General features: G+C 51.0%; 2 protein-coding genes across 2 annotated transcripts; both read left to right on the top strand.

Moving 5' to 3' along the window:
* The first annotated feature begins 1187 nt into the window (after positions 1-1187).
* KLHDC9 (kelch domain containing 9) lies at positions 1188-5880 on the top strand. Its single transcript, XM_078858459.1, is given in 3 exon segments — positions 1188-1381; positions 1383-1471; positions 3692-5880. Coding segments are annotated over 3 exon segments (1464 nt in total). The 3' UTR covers positions 4873-5880.
* Positions 5881-11342: 5462 nt separating this feature from the next.
* On the top strand, positions 11343-17415 carry LOC144933551 (olfactory receptor 1571-like). Its single transcript, XM_078858457.1, has one exon. It carries the CDS (start codon positions 12314-12316, stop codon positions 13343-13345), a length of 1032 nt encoding a protein of 343 aa, XP_078714583.1. The 5' UTR covers positions 11343-12313; the 3' UTR covers positions 13346-17415.
* Positions 17416-19005: the final 1590 nt, after the last annotated feature.

Raw genomic sequence — 19005 nt, 5'->3', positions numbered from 1 at the left:
TGCCCCCACTGGACATCGGTGAAAAAAAGCTTCACAGTTTATCGGATTCCTCCAGTCTCAAATAAAGATTCCGATTTGAATGTTTTCCGATTAACACTTTTTTCAAGTGTCATGTGAATTGTTAGCTATCATTGGGTAACAGACAAACCGTTTTAATAAATAAATATGAGTAAATAAATTCATTTACATAAAAAAAAGTTCCATTATATATTTGTGCTGGGATCGTGAGGTGGTTTCACATGCATTGAGATTATTTATATTATTTTCGTGTTATATTATTTTCGTGTTATATTATTTTCGTGTTATATTATGTTCGTGTTATCTTATTTTCCTGTTATATTATTTTCGTGTTATCTTATTTTCGTGTTATCTTATTTTCGTGTTATCTTATTTTCGTGTTATATTATTTTCGTGTTATCTTATTTTAGTGTTATATTATTTTCGTGTTATCTTATTTTCGTGTTATATTATTTTCGTGTTATATTATTTTCGTGTTATATTATTTTCGTGTTATCCTATTTTCGTGTTATATTATTTTCGTGTTATATTATTTTCGTGTTATATTATTTTCGTGTTATCTTATTTTCGTGTTATATTATTTTCGTGTTATCTTATTTTAGTGTTCTATTATTTTCGTGTTATATTATTTTCGTGTTATCTTATTTTCGTGTTATATTATTTTCGTGTTATATTATTTTCGTGTTATATTATTTTCGTGCTATAAATGTTCAAATGATGGGCCACTTTTGTTGAGCTAACATTTGTGGCCAGGACGTTTCTGAAACGTAAGTTAATACCTCAGTGGGCTTTGCCTGGTACGTGTTTGGGTGATTTGTTTACCGTTATACTATGGGTCTTTGGGTAAAGCCACGTAGATAGAATAATAATAAGACGATCGCTTGTGTTGAGATCGAAACGTCGTGATATTTTTATTATTATTTTTCTATCTACGTGGCTTTACCGAAAGACCCATAGAATATGTATCCCTGCAGTCACGAAAGCTTTAAGTCAAGATTTGTTTACATTTCTTGTTCTTACCCGCCCCTTATTGGACATCTGTAATAAAAAATAGCTTCATAGCTAATCGGATTCCTCCAGTGTAAATATTTTGATTCTGCTCAGGGAGAGAGTGGGGGTGGGAGGGTACCAGTGGCGGAGGTGGTGGGGGTGGGGTTTGTGAATAAATTATGTTAATCTCCATGTCCATCCAACCAATCAGAGAGAAGCAACGAGTGGACCCGGCTCACCAGCTCCATCCCCATGGCGACCACGGCGACAGAGGCAGGGCGCCCGGCCTGGTGATGATGTCCGCCTCCACCACCCAGCCTCGCTCACTGCTCTCGGGTCGCGTACCCGAAACGTCGGCCCACTTATCCCTGTACGGCGGCGGCACGGCACGGCGGGGAGCCCAATTCGCGCTGCGAACCCGACAGGCGATGAGTCGGGTCACGACCGCCGGTCGACAACAGCGGTGAGTGGCGACTTTGCGCGAGGATTGTTGGTGAAGCACGGAGGGACATCGATTAAGTTGTCGCCTTGTGGCAATGCAGTTGATTGAACCTGCGAGTTTAGAGAGGGTGGTGAGAGGGGGGGGGCTCGACGATTGTCATATTCGAGAGAGGGAAGGGAAAAGCCCCCCACTGCGCCTCGCTATTTCGTGTGAGTACGAGACGGTGACCTTCATGAAGGAGGTCACCAAAAGGTCACCAAGGGGGCAGACACTGCCCACTACGTGCCTCTAGACCGCAGCAGACTGACACACTGACACACACACACACCATGTAATGCTCTACCGATGGATGCCCTCTCTCCACGAAACTCAGATAAGCACGGTTGGCTACGTACGGTGCGAAAGAAATTCAACATACATACACGTAGCTGTCAACCCACACGGCTTATCCGTGTTCTGTACGGGGAAATTGAGATTTCAGGTCCATGCGGCATATACAGAAGTTTCAATACGGGAACACAAATATTATTTGTGTCTATTTGTTTGTTTCTGCCCTTGTGATGGGACTTTGCAGGATGGACGTTGAGATTTATGAGGGCACTGGGTGACCAATAAGGTCTGAATTGGTCTGTAATAAGGTAGGGCACTGATGAGGGTTTGACAGGTATGAATTCAGTGCCGTATCCCATTTATTAATAAACTCGTGACAGCGAATAGTCATCGATTATTGAATAGAGAAGTGGCCCGTACGTGTCATACCGCTCCATTGACAGGATGAACTCCTTGACTGATGGGATGGCTATGGCCACTTGGAATGATTTTGCCACGTGCTGCCCTGCCCTCGTGACTGTGCAAGTGGCTATTGATTAGCAAAATACAGCTCTGCCTTCTATAATATTCGTGCAATAATAGTCACTCTGTATCTTATTCTTGGTTCTTTCGGTAAAGTCACGTATAAGGGAAATAATAAAATAATACAATATAAAACAATACAAATTCTCACGATGTTCCACAGCAAGAACATTTTCTTGCTGTGGATTTCACACCTGACGATGATTGCTTGTGTTGCAGTCGAAACGTCGTGAGAATTTGTATTGTTTTATATTTGTATTTTATTATTTCCCTTCTACGTGACTTTACCGAAAGAACCAAGAATATGAATCCCTGCAGTCACGAAAGCTTTAAATAAAAATTTAACCACTCTGTATCTGTTTAATAAATATGCAACTTGATTATGTAATTGTACTACGATCATTCTCAATATAATTTTCCTGAGTCGACTTTCGTAGCAGGGAATGTATTATTTAACAACGAATTTATGTTTCTGCAATACGTTTTTTCGTGATCATTTATATTTGCATCATTGCTGTATTTTAAAAAATAAATGTGTATTGCCTTTGTCATTCTGTTGATCCAGATCACTTGTAACTCGGACGATGTCCTGGTCTCTTGAGTTCTCACCCGGTTAAACAATTCAGCCTAAAATCTTTAAACCCCTGCTGAACGTTTTATTTTACGACAGTGGCTTAGACACGTTACAAGAATAAACCCAGACAGGTTCCCGCACTTTGCGATGGACACAAAGGTGTAAGGAAAAAGGTGGATAGAAAACAAGGTGGATGGATGCAGGGACAAAAGACCTACAAGATTACGGATTGAGGTTGAACGAAGCAGCGTCACTAACCACGGAAAGGTAATCGTGGCGGAAAGTAATGCAGCCCCATCATTCGCAAAAGTGCTCAAGTTTCAGGATTACTGCGTGAATGCAGGTGAGAAGTAAAGAGACCAGGATAGTTTCAATTGCAAGAGTGATTGAATCAGGACAGCAGTAACAGCAACAGTATTGCTGCTCCATAATAAAGGTTTTGGGTTAGATCGTGTAAATATATAAATGTGTCGTTAAAACCCGCCACCACCCGACACAGCCAACTAGTAAGGGTTGTCACGTAAACAGAACGTGGCCAATTCGTCACTAGTACAGCACACTGGTGTGTTGGAGAGCCAAGCCACAACATTTACAATCTGAGTACGACGTTTTGCCAGTAATTACAACTAGCTTCATCAGGCGACAGATAGATTGGCTGACGTCTGATGATGCTAGGCTGTGTCGGGTGGTGGCAGGTTTTAACGACACATTTATATATTTGCGCGATCTAACCCCAAAAAAACCTCTATTATGGATGATATTGGTCGCGAAAGCCTACGTGTTAAACAGTATTGCTGCTGTTGCTGCTGCTGCAGGCCATTGCGGGTTGCAGATGGAAGACCCTGATGAGACTGAGGGCTCTGCAATCCCCGTGGACCCCCTGGCCCCCGCGTCCATTCCTGCGTGGAGGGTTCTCCTGAGCGACCCCTGCCTCGCCCGCCTCCACCACACCTGCACGGCGGCGCACGGGGGGCAGCTGCTCTACGTGGTGGGGGGTCTGGCGCGGCCGGGAGGGCCGCCTCTGTCGGATGTCGTGGCCGTGGAGCTGCGCGGGGGCCAGGACGGCATCACCGCGGTGGTGCGGGCAGTACCGGGCCCCGCACCGCCGCCCCGTAGCCACCACGCTGCGGCGCTCCTCTCCCGTCGGTGGCTGCTTGTGCTGGGCGGCTGGGACGGGGCGCGGCGCACGGCGGACGCGTTTCTGCTGGACACGGAGAGCGAGGGCGCCGGCTGGCGGACCCTCTCCGAGGAGCCGGGCAGCGAGCCGCCCGCGGGCCTGAGCGGGCACTCCCTCACGGTGGTGCGCGAGCCGGCGGGCCGCGCGGATGGCCGTGCCGAGCTGGTAGTGCTAGGCCGCGAGGGCGGCGTGCGCACACAGCGCCGCCACGGCTGCCTGTACCGCGTGCACTTGCATCCGGGTCGCGGCACGCTGCGCTACGAGCCGCTGCCCGCCCTCGTCGCGTCCCGCTCGGGACACTCGGCCACGATGGCACGGGAGCCGAGCAGAGGAGGACACCGCCTCCTCGCGTACGGCGGCAGGGACTCCAGGGAACTGGAGGTGGTAGCTCGCTGGCCGGCGCGAGGGCCTGGCTCCCTGGAGCTTGGCTCGCTGCCGGAGTCAGTCAGCTCGGAGGATGGGGCCCTGGAGCGGTACCTGTGGGCCATCGCGGCCCCGAGCCGTGGGCCCCCGCGTGCCCTGCGCCTCCATGCGATGACGCCGTTGGGGCCGCGGATCGCGCTGCTGTCTGGTGGAGAGGAGAGCTTCTCCTGCGTCTCGTCCCCGTCGCGCCGCGCCACCAATTTGCGCCTCCACCTCCTCGACACGAGCCGCACCGAGTGGCGGACCCTGCAGGCCGCGGCGCTGGAGCGCAGCGCGCACTGCATGTGCGTGCTGGGGGGCCACGTCCTTGCAGTGGGGGGCCTCCCGAGCCGCGGGGGGCACCCCTGCCCTGAGCTCTGCATCCTAGAGTTGTCACCGGGACTCCCCGAGGCGTGAGCTTGGCCAGTAATGCGTCCCTGTGGCAGCCAGCCCCATGCCGTGTGGACAGATGCAGCCTCTGCTGCCGCACTGCCAGCGCTGTCTGATACTTTTAGGGGTGTATGCTTTTTACCACCACGTATGCCAGGTCACTCTTGCGTGAGTACCAGGTGGTTAGCATGATCGCTATGCATTGTGTAGTGTTACTATTATAACTGCAATAGTCATGTTTGTTCCGGAGCATTAACAATTGCAGAATTGAGTGGCTCCCAAACCCTGGACACCCTTGCAAACGAGATGTTCCTTCTGAAAGCATGTTCCATGTGAAATATTGTAATAAATAAACTCTGACTCATGTCACCACCATGGCAGGGTCTCAGGATCCAAGGGTCTCCTGGTCCCTTGAGGATTGCCCTGGGTGTCCTCCAGTGACAGCCGGTTCCTTGAGTTTCCTCTTTCTATTGAAAATCATGAGGAGATACTCTCTCACCTTTGGTTCCTATGTTGTAGCATCGGGGTAGAAATAAATACAAATAAATTTCAGCCACTCTTCACCACGCTGGTCAATGGGAATTGCTGAAGGGGGTGCGGAGAGGCGGATCCAGAACTGGTACTGAAATCACTTTCCACTGTTTTCCGTAGCTGGGAATCGAACTCAGGTGGCCGGGTTCACAACACAACACGCTAACCACTGTGCCACCTCTCCTCCACAATTGAAGCAGCACGCAGACTAAATTGTTCGCAAGGGAGAGAGGCATTTCGAGCCATTTCGAGACAAGTTTCAAACAACACAGACACATTGTTGTTCTGTTGCCACCTATGCACCTCATTGCTCAACCGTGGCTTCCGTCACTTACATTAGTTTTCTCTGCCCATGGCACAAGCCTTACGTGACGACAATCGGGAGAGTTCCCTCTGTTGAACGTTTTAAAGTTCATTGCAACGCTCTTTGACTTTATGCAGAAATGTGAATTTATATTTTTCACTGGAGTTATTGATTTAGTCTTTTTCCCAACAGAATAAAACATGATTACTTTCACACACACACTGCTGTGAGTTTTTATAGTGTTACTGCCTCCTGCCCTCTCTCTCTTCTCTGCTGGCCGGAATCTCTCAACTCATTAGCACAATGCGGTTGCTTTGAAGATCATTACCCAATCCAATCCTAATTTATGAATGGATTCTTGAGATTAAAGTCCAAAGTGAAAGAGATTTCCTGCTGCTCAAATGAGCATTGAGGTATTGGTGCTCATCTGTTTACAGCCCTGAGCCAGTGGTGGTACTCAATTTGTTAATTCCAGAGGAGTGTTGGGTCAACCGCCAACCAGGATTTGAATTCGGAAACTTCGGATTGTGAGCGGCTTGCTCTACCTCCTCGCCATCTGGCCGGTTATTGATTGGGCACGACATTTTCTCATCCTGTAAATGTTTGGGGAAGTGCTGTTCGCCAGCACATGTTCAATTCCACATGGCGAACAAGTAGGTGATGAGGCCAGTACCACGCCCAGCCGTCTTTGTCTCCCCAGTGCTAATGCTTGGTCCCACCCTAACGGGTATCCGCGCTTAGTTCTGCAGTCATGAGTCTCTCAGTGTCTCATTCATCACCGTCAAATAGAGCAGTACCACTCCCCTCCTTATTTACTTTCCCCCTCCCTTACGTGCCTCTGCTCATTGGGTGATGTTAGCCAACATCTATATATTGAAAATCAGCTCAAGTCTCTCGTATAAATCTCTTGATGTCTGCGTGGCCACCCCCACTCTAAATTCCTCGCTACCCCCTGTGACAACATGTATGTCTCGTGAACATCTTTCGCACTGGACGGAGCCAATCATGCTAATCGATGCTGCTCCGTTAAAGCTAATTTCTGCTGCCTCATCTAACCCTATCTTCCCTCCTCTCTCATCACCCTTTCATCCCCGACATCTTGGCCCGGTCATTTTCCCCCCTCATCCCCTTCCTGCCCGGCGCTCCTGTCTTCCTGCTGCTCATCTTGAGCCGTCTTTGTCTTGAAGACTTCCGTCCCGGCATCCCTTGCCTTCCCCTGTCTGCCCTTTTGTGCCACCGACTCTATTCCCCGTGGTGTGCCACTGGTAACAAACAAAACGTGGATAGATTACTTTTATCATTCGCCGGCAGCATCTGAAATGTGCACCATGCGCCTGCTCCTGAAGTCATCCACTGGCTCACCAACCCCCACATGAACATTAAGATGCTGCAATGTGAAGGAATAGGAAGATTGCACCAACCGATGACTTTTCTTGGTTTTGGAGAAAGTCGTAGATCGATGTACGTGGAAGAAACCAGAGCTGAGCTTGAACATGTGCTTAGTTGAGGTATTGCTGCTGTGGTGCCATAGTTGCCTGTTCAATTCCATCGCCCGGCGCGGCAGTTGAACAATTTTTAAAAAATCCAGCCTCCCCGCACCCGCCTCCGTCCGCCCCACATTGCAATGGGTACACAACATGTTACTAAGTCGACCGGCAAGATGCGTGTAGTGGGGTAAAGTGTGGGTACGCCCATCACTTCCAACACGTCTGGTCAACGTGGAAGAGGAGGCCAAATACCACTCGAGAGTTCACTCCAACCTAGGCGCTTCCACCACCAGGTAGCGTGAGCAAGCAATTGCAGGGCCGTGCCTTGACATTTTTTTCCCCAAATCGATTGAGATTGGTGGAAGTGAGGCTTCATTTCTCATGGAATATTTTCCGAGCCCCTCCTCCCAACTCTCAACGTCCCTGATCCCGAGAGGAAATATTTCCCGCAGCTCAGCCCCGGGACAGCTGTGGCTAAAAATAAGCCTTGGGTGGGAGATGTGGAGAATTTGAAATAAAAATGTATTTTCTCTGTGGTGTCACCGTATTGTTTCAGTGGCGTATCTATCAATGTATCACCACGTGTATGTGTATATAATTAGATAATCGTTTCCAGTTGCGAGGCGGTGGTAATGACGATGGTGGTGATATTGTAGGGGTAATTTCACACTTGTTTGGAATTATTGGTTTGACTTTCCCGCAGTTTGTATTTATATGTTTGTACTCACTGTTCTGGACATGTAAACATGGTATTTTTTTAGGATCAATGCAGGGGATTGTGGGAGTTTTGGAGGGTTTATTTGAACCGCAACTCAAGATTTCGTAGGAAACCAGCATTGGTTCTATGGAATTACTCGTTTCTGTGATAGAAACGTGGAATTCATACCACTTGCCCACGGATATATTTTGGTTAAACATATGCAACTAGGATAACGTTGGTGCACTGGCAAAACAGTTGAAGGAGGGCACTCGGGTCATTGGCAGTTGTGTAGCTATCCGAGTGTGCAGGCGGTGCAACTGCACCCCGGTGTGTTGGAGCTCATGGGGCCCCAGCACCACGGGCCACGAAGAGGTGGGAAATTGTACAAGGGGTGGCCCCATTGAATGTCTTGCCAATGTCAACCAGGCTACGCTGCTGACCATGGGGTCACGATTAAACAAGGGCACTGGGGAAATGTTGGCAACGGTCTAATTCTGCAACGAGGTTACAGGGGTAGCGTATTTGTCGGGAGCACGATGTTACCTTGGTGTGTGCGCGGTGCACACGTGCCCTGGTAGAGAGACAGGCATGACAGTTAACGTGTGTATATGTGTGACAACGTGTGCTCGCCTAGGTCGGCTCAGGCTGAAATTAGTACCTGGAAACTTCGGTCACTGGGTGAGATAAAGGTGGCCAGGCATGGTCCTGGCTACACCACCCCAAGCAGTGCGCCGTGCCGGTCTTAATCGCACTTGCCCCAACAGCCTGTGCAGGCTATGCTGGGATTCTATGGCTTTGTCTTCTGCCAGTTTGTGTGTACATAGTGTTGGGGGAGCCCTAGCACAGTGGTTAGCACACTGTGCTACGGGCCTGGCGACCCAAGTTTGATTCCAACACCAGTTACGATGATTTTAACCAGTCCTCGGCCTCCCCTAGGTCGACTCAGCTTCAAATGAGTACCTGGTGGTGTGTGTAAACATCGCCACTGTGGAGACATAGGCGATCGGTGTGGTACTGGCCACCGACCCCTCGCATGCTGGCCTTCATAGGTGCTCGCTAATAGCACTTGCCCCAAAAGTCTGTTAAGGCTACGCAGTTGGTGTTTGACTTTGTACTTCCAGTAGTTGTAGTGTGTGCGCATAAAGTCACATCAAGGTCAAATTGCTGAAAACGCCATCGTCTTCGGTGTGCTAGTGCATCCTTTGGCCGCCCGAGGAAGCGTGTCTTCGAAGACCAGGACCTTAAGGCCTATACCAAGCTCATGGTTAACTCAGCAACAGTGATCCCCACCCTCCCGTATACTTCAGAGGCATGAACAACCTACAGCAAGCATTTCAAAGCACCAGAGAAGTCCCACCAACGCTGCCTCCGAAAAATACTCCAAATCAGGGACGTGCGGTCAGGGGAGGCAGGGGAGGCAGAGCCTCATCTGCCATACTCCAATGAAAATAGCTGTTACGAAAAAAAAAAGAATCATCAAATAAAATAAATATGAAGATTTTTCCACTGATTTGTGTTATAAATGTCATTTCTGTACGATTCCAACCATTTGTATAGTCAAAATCGCCAAATTTGCGGAGCTCCGCTGCAAATACAAGAAGAGACGAGAGGCGAGGCAGCGACGAGCTCAGCCTCCCCTCTGATTGCGCAACCCCTCAGTAACTGGATGGAGCGCGGGCAATAAGCGCGTGCCTGTTACTATCTCAGTATGTCACCAATGTAATGTTTGTAGACCCCTTCATTTCATGTCCTCGCCTTCCATACTCCAGGTAACTTATTTCACGTATGTGTATAAATATATTTAGGCTCGCTGGTCTCGTCATGAAACTGCAATGAAAAAGCACCAGGGGAGGCAGCTATCACATCTGCCTCACTGAGGGGGACGTGTCTAACACGCCCCCCTCAGTGAGGACACGCCCCCTAAGTGAGGACACGCCCCTCAGTGAGGCCACGCCCCTCAGTGAGGACACGCCCCCTACGCGAGGACACGCCCCCCTAATCGAGGACACGCCCCTCCACGAGGCCACGCCCCCCTCGGTGTGTGAATCTGGCTCTGACACGAGCCAGTGCCTCCCCAGCCATCGACCTCACCGCACGTCACTGCTCCAAATTCGCTGGCAGGACAGGTGAACCAACAATGTCACAGTGTCCTCTCAAGAGCCAACCTCCTTCGCATTGAGGCACTGATCACTCACAGCGACCTCTGCTGGGTGGGTCACGTCGCCCGCATGCCGGATGCGAGTTTGCTCCACCATGGCAAGAGATCCCCAGGAGTAGGGAAGTAAACGTTCAAGGACATTCTTTTAGCCTCATTTAAAACATGCGACCTCAACTCATGCGAGTCCCTAGCTCAAGATCGCACAAAACTGGAGGAGAAGCATTCGGGCGGGAATTGTGCGTCTTGAGTCTCACCGGCAAGCGGTAAAAGGAAGCCAAACGGTAGTAGGTTTTTACCCTTTTAACTGGTACAAAAACTGACACCTTTATACAAGGCATCATGTTTGCAATAACCACAACACAAGCAGTCAAAACGCAAACAAAAAGAAACAACTCTGATGATGGTAATGATATGCACTGTCCTTGAAGTTGATTGGTCCACACCCGAGACAGCTTTTCTTAGAGCCTAGTCTCCATTGGTGTTGGACCAGATGACGCCAAAAGGCGTACAACTCAAAGACAGCGCACTATCAGAGTATTGAGAGCTCGGGGTAAGCATTTATACTATGAGACATCTCCTTTACCAGTGGCAAAATATAGTGGTAGGTTTTTATCCTTTCAACTGTTGAAACTGTTGAAAGGGTAAAAACCTACTACTATATTTTGCCACTGGTAAAGGAGATGTCTCATAGTGTAGAAGCCAAACGGGTTCAGCGAAAGGAGCCGCGCTGCAACTCAATCCACCCACCCACCCCGTCCAGAGCACCTCGTGCCCCACCTGCGGCAGAGTCTGTGCATCTCACATCGGTCTCCTCAATCGTCGCAACACACAGAGCCACTGTGGAAGGAAGCTATCTTTGATCGACGAGGGACTGCCAAAGAAGAGAAGAAGACGCCGCCTGCACCCTTGATCGCTATGCCACAGAGAGAGAGAGAAGCAGGGCAAGGGACGTAGAGACAGAGACAAGCAGCGAGACGCATTGATACAGACAGGACAGATAGATACGAGGAGGGGGCAGACAGGGTCACTGGGTCCACACAGAGATGCACGGAAAGACAGCGAGGGAAGGAGAGGTAGAGACACCGGAGGAGGCAGGAGTCGTCAGAGACCGTGAGGAGGAGGAGGTGGAGAGGTAGGAGGAGGAGGGGGAGGGTGAGCGATCCTAAAGTGACCCTGGGCTGAGCCAGTGACGCGCTACAGCGATTCTACTTCGCTCCCATTGGCGGCGCGCAGGCGGCGGTGGCGCGATCCTTCGCCAGGGAGCTCCGCTCCCTCTCTCGCCCTCTCTCCATCTCACTCTCTCCTCTCTCGTCTCTCTCTCGCCCTCCCTCTCGTCTCCATCTCTCTCTCCTCTCTCTCGCCCTCTCTCTCGTCTCTCTCTTTTATTATTTTTTTACGATCAGTGGAAACAAGAAGATGCTCGGTGTAGTCGGCACTTTGCTTCGTTCATCATTTCGTAAATGTTTTTTTTACATTTTTGAACTTAGCTTTATGTAAAACCCCCACCTCTCGCTCACTCTCTCGCTCACACTCTCGCTCTCCCCCCCCTCTCTCTCTCTCGCGCGCTCTCCCTCTGGTTCTCTCACTCTCTGGGCACCGCGCCGCAAAACTCACAGCGCAATTCATCCACCACGACCGCCGTCGCTGAGCACCGCTCATTCACAACCGGTGGGAGCAGAGTTAGGGACGAGCGGCCGCATTGGATGATATCAGCTGCTCGGCGATGAGTGCAGCACTTTTGTGAGTCACATTGTTTGCCTGGAGATGGCATCGAGTCGGGATCACAGGCATTGAATCAATTTCAGACGTGTACAAGACACGCGCATGTACAGAGACAGATATCATTACGCACAGAGACTTACACACATGCCTACACAAACACACGCGTAAACATACAGAGAGACACAGGGCCATTTAAAGACGTCGGCACACACACGTACAACACTCGTTAAGTGGTGGAGACGTCACCAAGACGCGTGTGCCAGGCTAGGTGCACGTACACATACAAACACATCGACGCACCTACCTACACACGTGCATGGACATACATATCGATAAACACACAAAAGGCAAAGACGCACGCACACACATATCCATAGACATACACACAAAGGCGCACACAAACACAAACACATACATACACACACCTAGACAAAGACACACACACACCTAGACACACACACACCTAGACAAAGACATACACACACCTAGACACACACACACCTAGACAAAGACACACACACACCTAGACACACACACACAAATTGTTCCACCACGCGCTTCTCACGATGCTGAACATCACCCGCGCTTGCGCGACCGGTGCCAGCGGCGAGGGTCCGGGGCACCTGGGCAGCAGCAGCAGCAACCAGAGCGGAGCGGGGGTTTACTTCGCGTCGGACGCCGTGATCGCCGTGCAGGTCACCTTCCTGCTCGTCTTCTACTGCTGCTCCACGGCGCTCAACGTCCTCCTCCTCGCCGTGGTGCTGCGCGCCGAGGCGCTCCAGTGGCAGCCGCGGTACATCCTCCTGTGCAACCTGTCCGCTTGCGACCTCATGTTCACCACCACGCTCATCCCGCAGGCCATCCACAGCCTCTCGCGCCGGCGCTACGTGTCGCCGGGCCTCATGTGCCAGACGAGCATCCTCGTGTCGTTCGGCACCCTCTTCTGCATCCTGCTCAACCTCTCCTTCATGGCGCTCGACCGCTACTTCTACATCTGCCGGCCCATGCACTACATGGCCACGTTCACGTCGCGGCGCACCAAGGCGATGGTGCTCGGCATGTGGTCGCTCTCGCTCGCCGTGTCGCTCACCTACGTGTGGCTGCTGGGCCAGCACGGCTCGTACAGCGAGGTGCTGTCGGGCGGCGTGGTGTGCGAGCCCGACATCCTGGAGAAGTACACGAGCTTCCCGCGCGCGCCCGTGCTCTTCAGGAAGTGCCTGGCGGGCGCGTGGCTCGCGTTCGCCATGTGCGCCCTCGCCTTCAGCTACACGCGCATCTACAGGCAGGCGCGCCTCGCCGTCGAGCCGTTCAACCAGACCAACGAACGCGCGCGCACCACCGTGCTGCTGCACGGCGCGCAGCTCTCGCTCTACCTCGGGCCGCTGGTCATCAAGTTCTCGCTCGACATCCTCCTGGACCAGGGCGTCATCCAGGCGGACTTCTTCACGCTGCTCGACGCCATCAGCCTCAGCATCATGGTGACCATCCCGCCGTGCGTCAACCCCGTGGTGTACGGCCTGCGCAACGAGGAGATCTGGAGGGCGCTCAAGGCCGCGCTCTGCCGCAGGCACCAGCCAGTGATGACGGTGGCCGCGTGAGAAGGGCGGACGCGGGCGGACCACGGAGACCTTCTTCTCATCGTGGGGGGTGTCCTCTCGTCGCGGAGGTGGCTCCGTCTCGGAGACGCGCTCGCACCACGGAGATCTGCTCGTCATCGTGGAGGTGGGTCTCACGTGGAGGTTGCGTTGTGGACTCGCTTCTTGGAGGTGGCTCCCGTCTCGGGCACACGCTCCGCCATCATGCAAGATCGGTCCACCTTGGATCAGCACCCCGCCCGGGAGAGGTCTGTTATTTTTTTATTTAAATCACTGAGGTTATTTCACCGGGGAAGTCTCCCCCATCGCTCAACTGTGGAGCAGCGCTACACCCTGGAGCTTGATGTTCCATGGAGGCGCCTCCAGCCTGGGACCTCTGTTCATCACCGCATTTGGGTTCCCGGCTCCGTGGACGTCGCGAGGCGCGGGGAGACTGCGGTGGAGTTAGTGACACAGAGAGAGACACCGAGAGCGAGAGACACCGAGAGCGAGAGGGACGAACTCGTAGCAAGCCCCACCTCCGGACGTGCGCGCGTTTATTCGCGAGCCCAGGAACATCGGAGTGGAAACTCGCTCGCGCCGAATTGGACGCAACCGCGCAGGTTTGATAGCGGAGTTCGACTCTCACCTCGACTTCTCTGTTGCTTTGGCCGAGCGAACGTCAGCCGCGACACACACGGTTATGGGGAGAGGTGACATCGCGTGGGGCATGTGTGGGTGTGCGCGCGCGCGAGTGGGGAGCGGTATTATCGTTATTAGCGCGCTGCGCTACAACCCCCGCCACGCGAGTTCTATTCCCGCTCACGGCCAACACCAGTGACGATTATCTGAACCCGTCATGGGTCTCCCCAAGGTCAACTCATCCTCAAATTAGTACCTGGTGCGAAGTGTAAACATCACCACTAGGGAGACAAAGGCGACTGGGGGAGGGGGGGGGCTGCCCACCACCCCCTCGTCTACCGTGCCGGCCTTCGTAGGTTCTCGCTATCAGCACTTGCCCCAACAGTATGTTAAGGCTACACGGGGGATCTTTGTCTTTGTGCGTGAATATATGTGTAGAGGTTCACGAAAAACACCCAGTGATTCGATGCATTAACGCCAGTAATCGATTTCGTCAAATTTGTGAAGCGATTGATAGCTGCTGTTTAACAAACTATAGCTGATGTTTAATCAACTATAGTTTGTTAAACATCAGCCGGTCGGCGGCGGTGGTGGCTGTGCACGTGCCCTGTAATCCAACAGCCAGGATTGGTGGATCGCAAACAAATGTACCCTGGCTCGCCAGGAGAATGTGGTGCAGCATAGTGCGGACTGATAACCTTACATTCCTTCTGCGCGTGATAGTGTGTTGCGCCCTCGCGCGCGTGGGTTTTCAACGAGCGGCCGCTCTGGGTTTCTCCCACATGCGTAAAATCTCATCAATTGGCTGAAAACATCTTACTATAAAGAGGACCGCGTAGCTTGGGCAATTGTTGGTAGCGCCGGCTTCTCGCAATGGTGAGATGCATTCTGCATGAAGGACGACGCGATTGATAAGACTGCATGTGATCAGTAGTATTACGATCATCATCATCATCGTGGTGAATGTATTGGTTGTGTAAGAGATTGTTACGCACGTGACTCGGTGCTTTCGTTCATCGTGAGCGTAAAAGGATCGATGTTATACTCCAATGCGTCACGACTACACCCACGTTTGGCTGACGAAGCGCGGGCACCAGCGAGGCGCACGTGCCGCGGACATTTCGCACACCGCACGCGGGCGCGTGCGATGCTCACCACGAAATCACCCGGAATGCGCCCGGCCTCGCGGGAGCTGAGTAGGTTTGAGCCTGGTCAGTGCTGTACTTGGATGGGAGAGTGACCAGGGGGGTGGTAGGCTTGGGGCCGCTGCCAGGAGAGGGCAGTGTTGAGTGTCACCCACCCCCCATCCACCCCCTCGTGTCCGGCGCCCTGCGAAGTTGTCCCTGGGTTATCTGGTTTCCGTGTCCCACACGAAGCCAAACCCGGATTGGTGGTAATTGGCCAAATCTCCCAACGTATGTTGGCACTCCAAAATAGTGTTGAGACTCAGGGAGGATTTGCAGAGTAAATATTAAAAAAAATTCGTAGAAGCGTCGGGATAAATACGAACCCAGCGACCTAAGTTTGATTCCCAACCACGGCTACCATAAATGGCGAGTAATATCAGAACCGGTCCTGGGTCTTCCCTCGGTAGACTCATATTTACCTAAGTAATTGGTGTAGTTGGTAAGCATCAGCACTGGTGAGACAAAGGCGGCCGGTCAAATAAACCTCTCGCGCACCATACCGGACTCAATAAGTGTTCGATTTTAAGGCTGTGGCCTGGCGGGATATTGGCCTTGGCATAATCTTCACGCGGGATAAACAGGCACGGCACAACACCCGGAGTATATGACACCTGGATTGCACTGGATATGAACTTGCAGCTAGATTTAGCTCCGAGTGCGTGGGACGTGGGACTCCAGCTATGCGAACTGGATTCGTGTTCCGCGCTTTACGAACCACAGATTTCAGCCTTTCCTTTCTGTTTTTAAAATGAAACAAATTATTTGGTGACGCTGCTTCTGCATTGGCAGTGGTGCAAATGCACAATTAACAAAAACAACTCAACTCATTTGTCAATAACACCGTGGCGTTAAAAGGAAAACTATATAATAGGCGACGTTTCAGGCGATGCCCCTTGTTCATAGCACATAGAGAGGTCAGAGAAAGACTAGCTCTCTATTATAAACCTTTCCTTTGAAGGCAGTGTCATTGACGAATGTGTTGAGTTATGCTCTTAACTCTTCTATTTTGTTGTGCACATTGCAGGAACAATCTCACGTATTTATTCACGACGACGATGATGTAGGTGCGTGATACGATGGGTTGGTTGGTTCATGGATGTGACTGTCAAAATGTAATTTTTTTCTTCATATCCGAGTGGTGATAGTGAACGCGCGGCATGCTGTGACCCGGTGGCCACTCTGTCGAGCACGAAGCAGCCACACTGGCAGGCGATGGCCCCAAACCAAGTGGCGTAAGCGAGCCCCGGTGGCCAATGCTACGAGTTGCCCCCCCCCTCCCCCTTGACAACCGCCATGAGTTATGTTTTCAACGACAGTGTAAAATAACACAAACCTATGTAATGATTCTAGATTTGAAGCTTTCGTGACTGCAATGATTCATACTCTTAGGTTTTTTCGGTAAAGTCACGTAGGTAAAAAAATTAAATTAATAAAAGTAACATAAAACAAATTAAAAAATTCACGACGTTTCGGAAGCAACACAAGCCTCTGTCTTCAGGTGGAACCGTCACAGCCACGACAGCTGAATTTTTTAATTTGCTTTATTTTACTTTTATTCATTTAAAATTTTTACCTACGTGACTTTAGCGAAAAAACCTAAGACTATGTAATGATGTGATTAGGCACGAGGAGCCGCGATATTTCGCCTAGGTGCGACCGTGCGAGACAAATCAAATATTTGGACACCACCTGACCGATTGCCGTAGCCCCTGAGTTGATGTTGTTACGCCACTGCCTCAACCTCGCGTTTTAAATTGGATGACCTCAACTTTAGCGGCACGGGCAATTCCACGATTTCTGGCGGATCACATTCAGACATTTTAGACACGCGCGGCAATCATTGGTTTTCATAACGAGATGGCTTTGTGATTTGGGGCAGGCATAGCACGTCAACCAATTACAGCTGTGATTCACACGATAAATAATTTGTGTCCACCTTTCTTGATCAGGGAGAATGTCTCAGCTGAAGTCGCCACGTTGGTGTCAGACGTACCCAGACAAGCTGACATTCTCCTCCACGCCGTGAGTTGCTGGCCATCGTGCATTCATACTGTACTCTTAGGTTTTTCGGTAAAGTCACGTAGGTAAAAAAATAAATAACTTTGAGACGGTAAATCTAGCTGTGACGGTCCCACCTGATGACGGAGACTTGTCTCCGAAACGTCGCGATTTATTAATTTATTTCTATTATTATTTCAATTATAAATGAATCATTATTTATTTTTTACCTACGTGACTTTACCGAAAAACCTAAGAGTATGAATCCTTGCAGTCACGAAAGCTTCAAATCTAGAATCGTGCATTCAGTTTCGTGCATCTGATTTATTCCAGAGATGTGCCATTTAAATAGACACGTGACTCAGAGAATTTAGTGCAGTTCGATAACCACTGCGCCACTGCTCCAGCTACCAAAAGGGTCTTCTTTCTTGTGATCCCAGTTCCGTATTCTCTCGGTGCACTGTGGATTGTGGGAGCCGGACTCAAGTGAGAGGAAGTAATTCCACGTCACGGTGGCGAGGTGGTGATAATGATGATGAGGGGGGGGGAGGGGGATGGTGGTTGTGGTAATGGTGCTCGCTAACCACACTTGCTCGAACAGTCTGTTAAGGCGACACGGGGAATCTTTGTCTTTGTTGTGTTGGTAATGACGCCAAATTAACCCTGTCCGGAATTTGAACTCAAACTCTGCTGCTTGCTCTGCTTCACGCAGAAATCTAGAGGGTCTCCACACTCGGTGGAATGTGAGATTATGATCACCCTGTATGCATATTGCACAGGGTCTGTGGGCCCTCTCTACGCACTCTGTACAATGTTATATTCACATTTCCTTTCTCCGTGTCACCCAACAGACGTAGGCTTATCCTTGTCCTCCCTTCAACTGAGCCATTCAATAGAGAGGATTGATTGGTGAGGGAGAGGAGAAGGTGAAGGGCGATGAGGGGAGGGGAGGGGGCTTGTGGATAGTTGTGAGTTTCCGGTCCAAAAAGTACCCATTCATCATCACCATCATCAGGCGTGATCGATTCACTACTAGATGAAGGCCGACCCGAGCTGAATACCAGTCTGGCAATCAGCTACGTCTCGCTGCCCGTCTCTACCTCCCACTCTCCCTTCCTGCCCCCTCTACCGCCACTCGCGCCCCCTCCCTCATCCCATGCATATCCCAATATCTCACATCTCAGTTATCGCCAAAGCTAACGACGCCAGCTCCTGTGCACGAGCACTGAGCGTGGGAATCTGGAACGCGGGGGGTGGAAGGAAGCCGCCCGTCACATACGCGGCCCCCTTTTTTAAAAACGAAGTGTAATGGCAGGGCTGCCACTGTCTCAGATACACGGTTTGAACCCAGTGGGTTTTAGCCGCCCCTGATTCAGCCGGGCTCTCAAGGGCTGAGATGGCCTCAACCGTGGCTGGCTATAATTGCAAACTTTTTTTTTAAAAGCTCGGTATGTTTGGTTTTTAACTCGGCTGGCTCATTCCAGCTCTGGGAATGTACATGTTTGGTTCGGATTGTCACGTGACGAAGCCCCTCTACAGGCAGGGCGCGTGTTAGAAGGTGAGCCGCCACATGGTTGCGGGTGAGAGGCCATCGTGGAGACCTCAAGAGATGGGGCCGTTCTCGAACACGGGGTGGTGCACTGCTTCGCATGGCCCAAGCGGGGTGGTGGGGGGGGGGTGAGAAATAAAATCTGCAGTTGTTGAAACGCGTTAAAGTTGAACGCAAAGTTTATGTTCAGCCAGTCCAAGGAGGGGGTAGTGGTATACGCTGTGCGTGGGACCGCAGCGACACCCCCACAATGTTGTTCGCGCGGATGGGGCGCGCGTTTCTTTCGGCGACGTGTCCGACGGTTCGGA

Source organism: Lampetra fluviatilis, chromosome 7 (genome assembly GCF_964198595.1).
Source record: "Lampetra fluviatilis chromosome 7, kcLamFluv1.1, whole genome shotgun sequence".
NCBI classification, from domain to species: Eukaryota; Metazoa; Chordata; class Hyperoartia; order Petromyzontiformes; family Petromyzontidae; genus Lampetra; species Lampetra fluviatilis.
The sequence above is the reverse complement of the archived record's forward strand: the minus strand, read 5'-3'. Positions and strand labels throughout refer to the sequence as shown.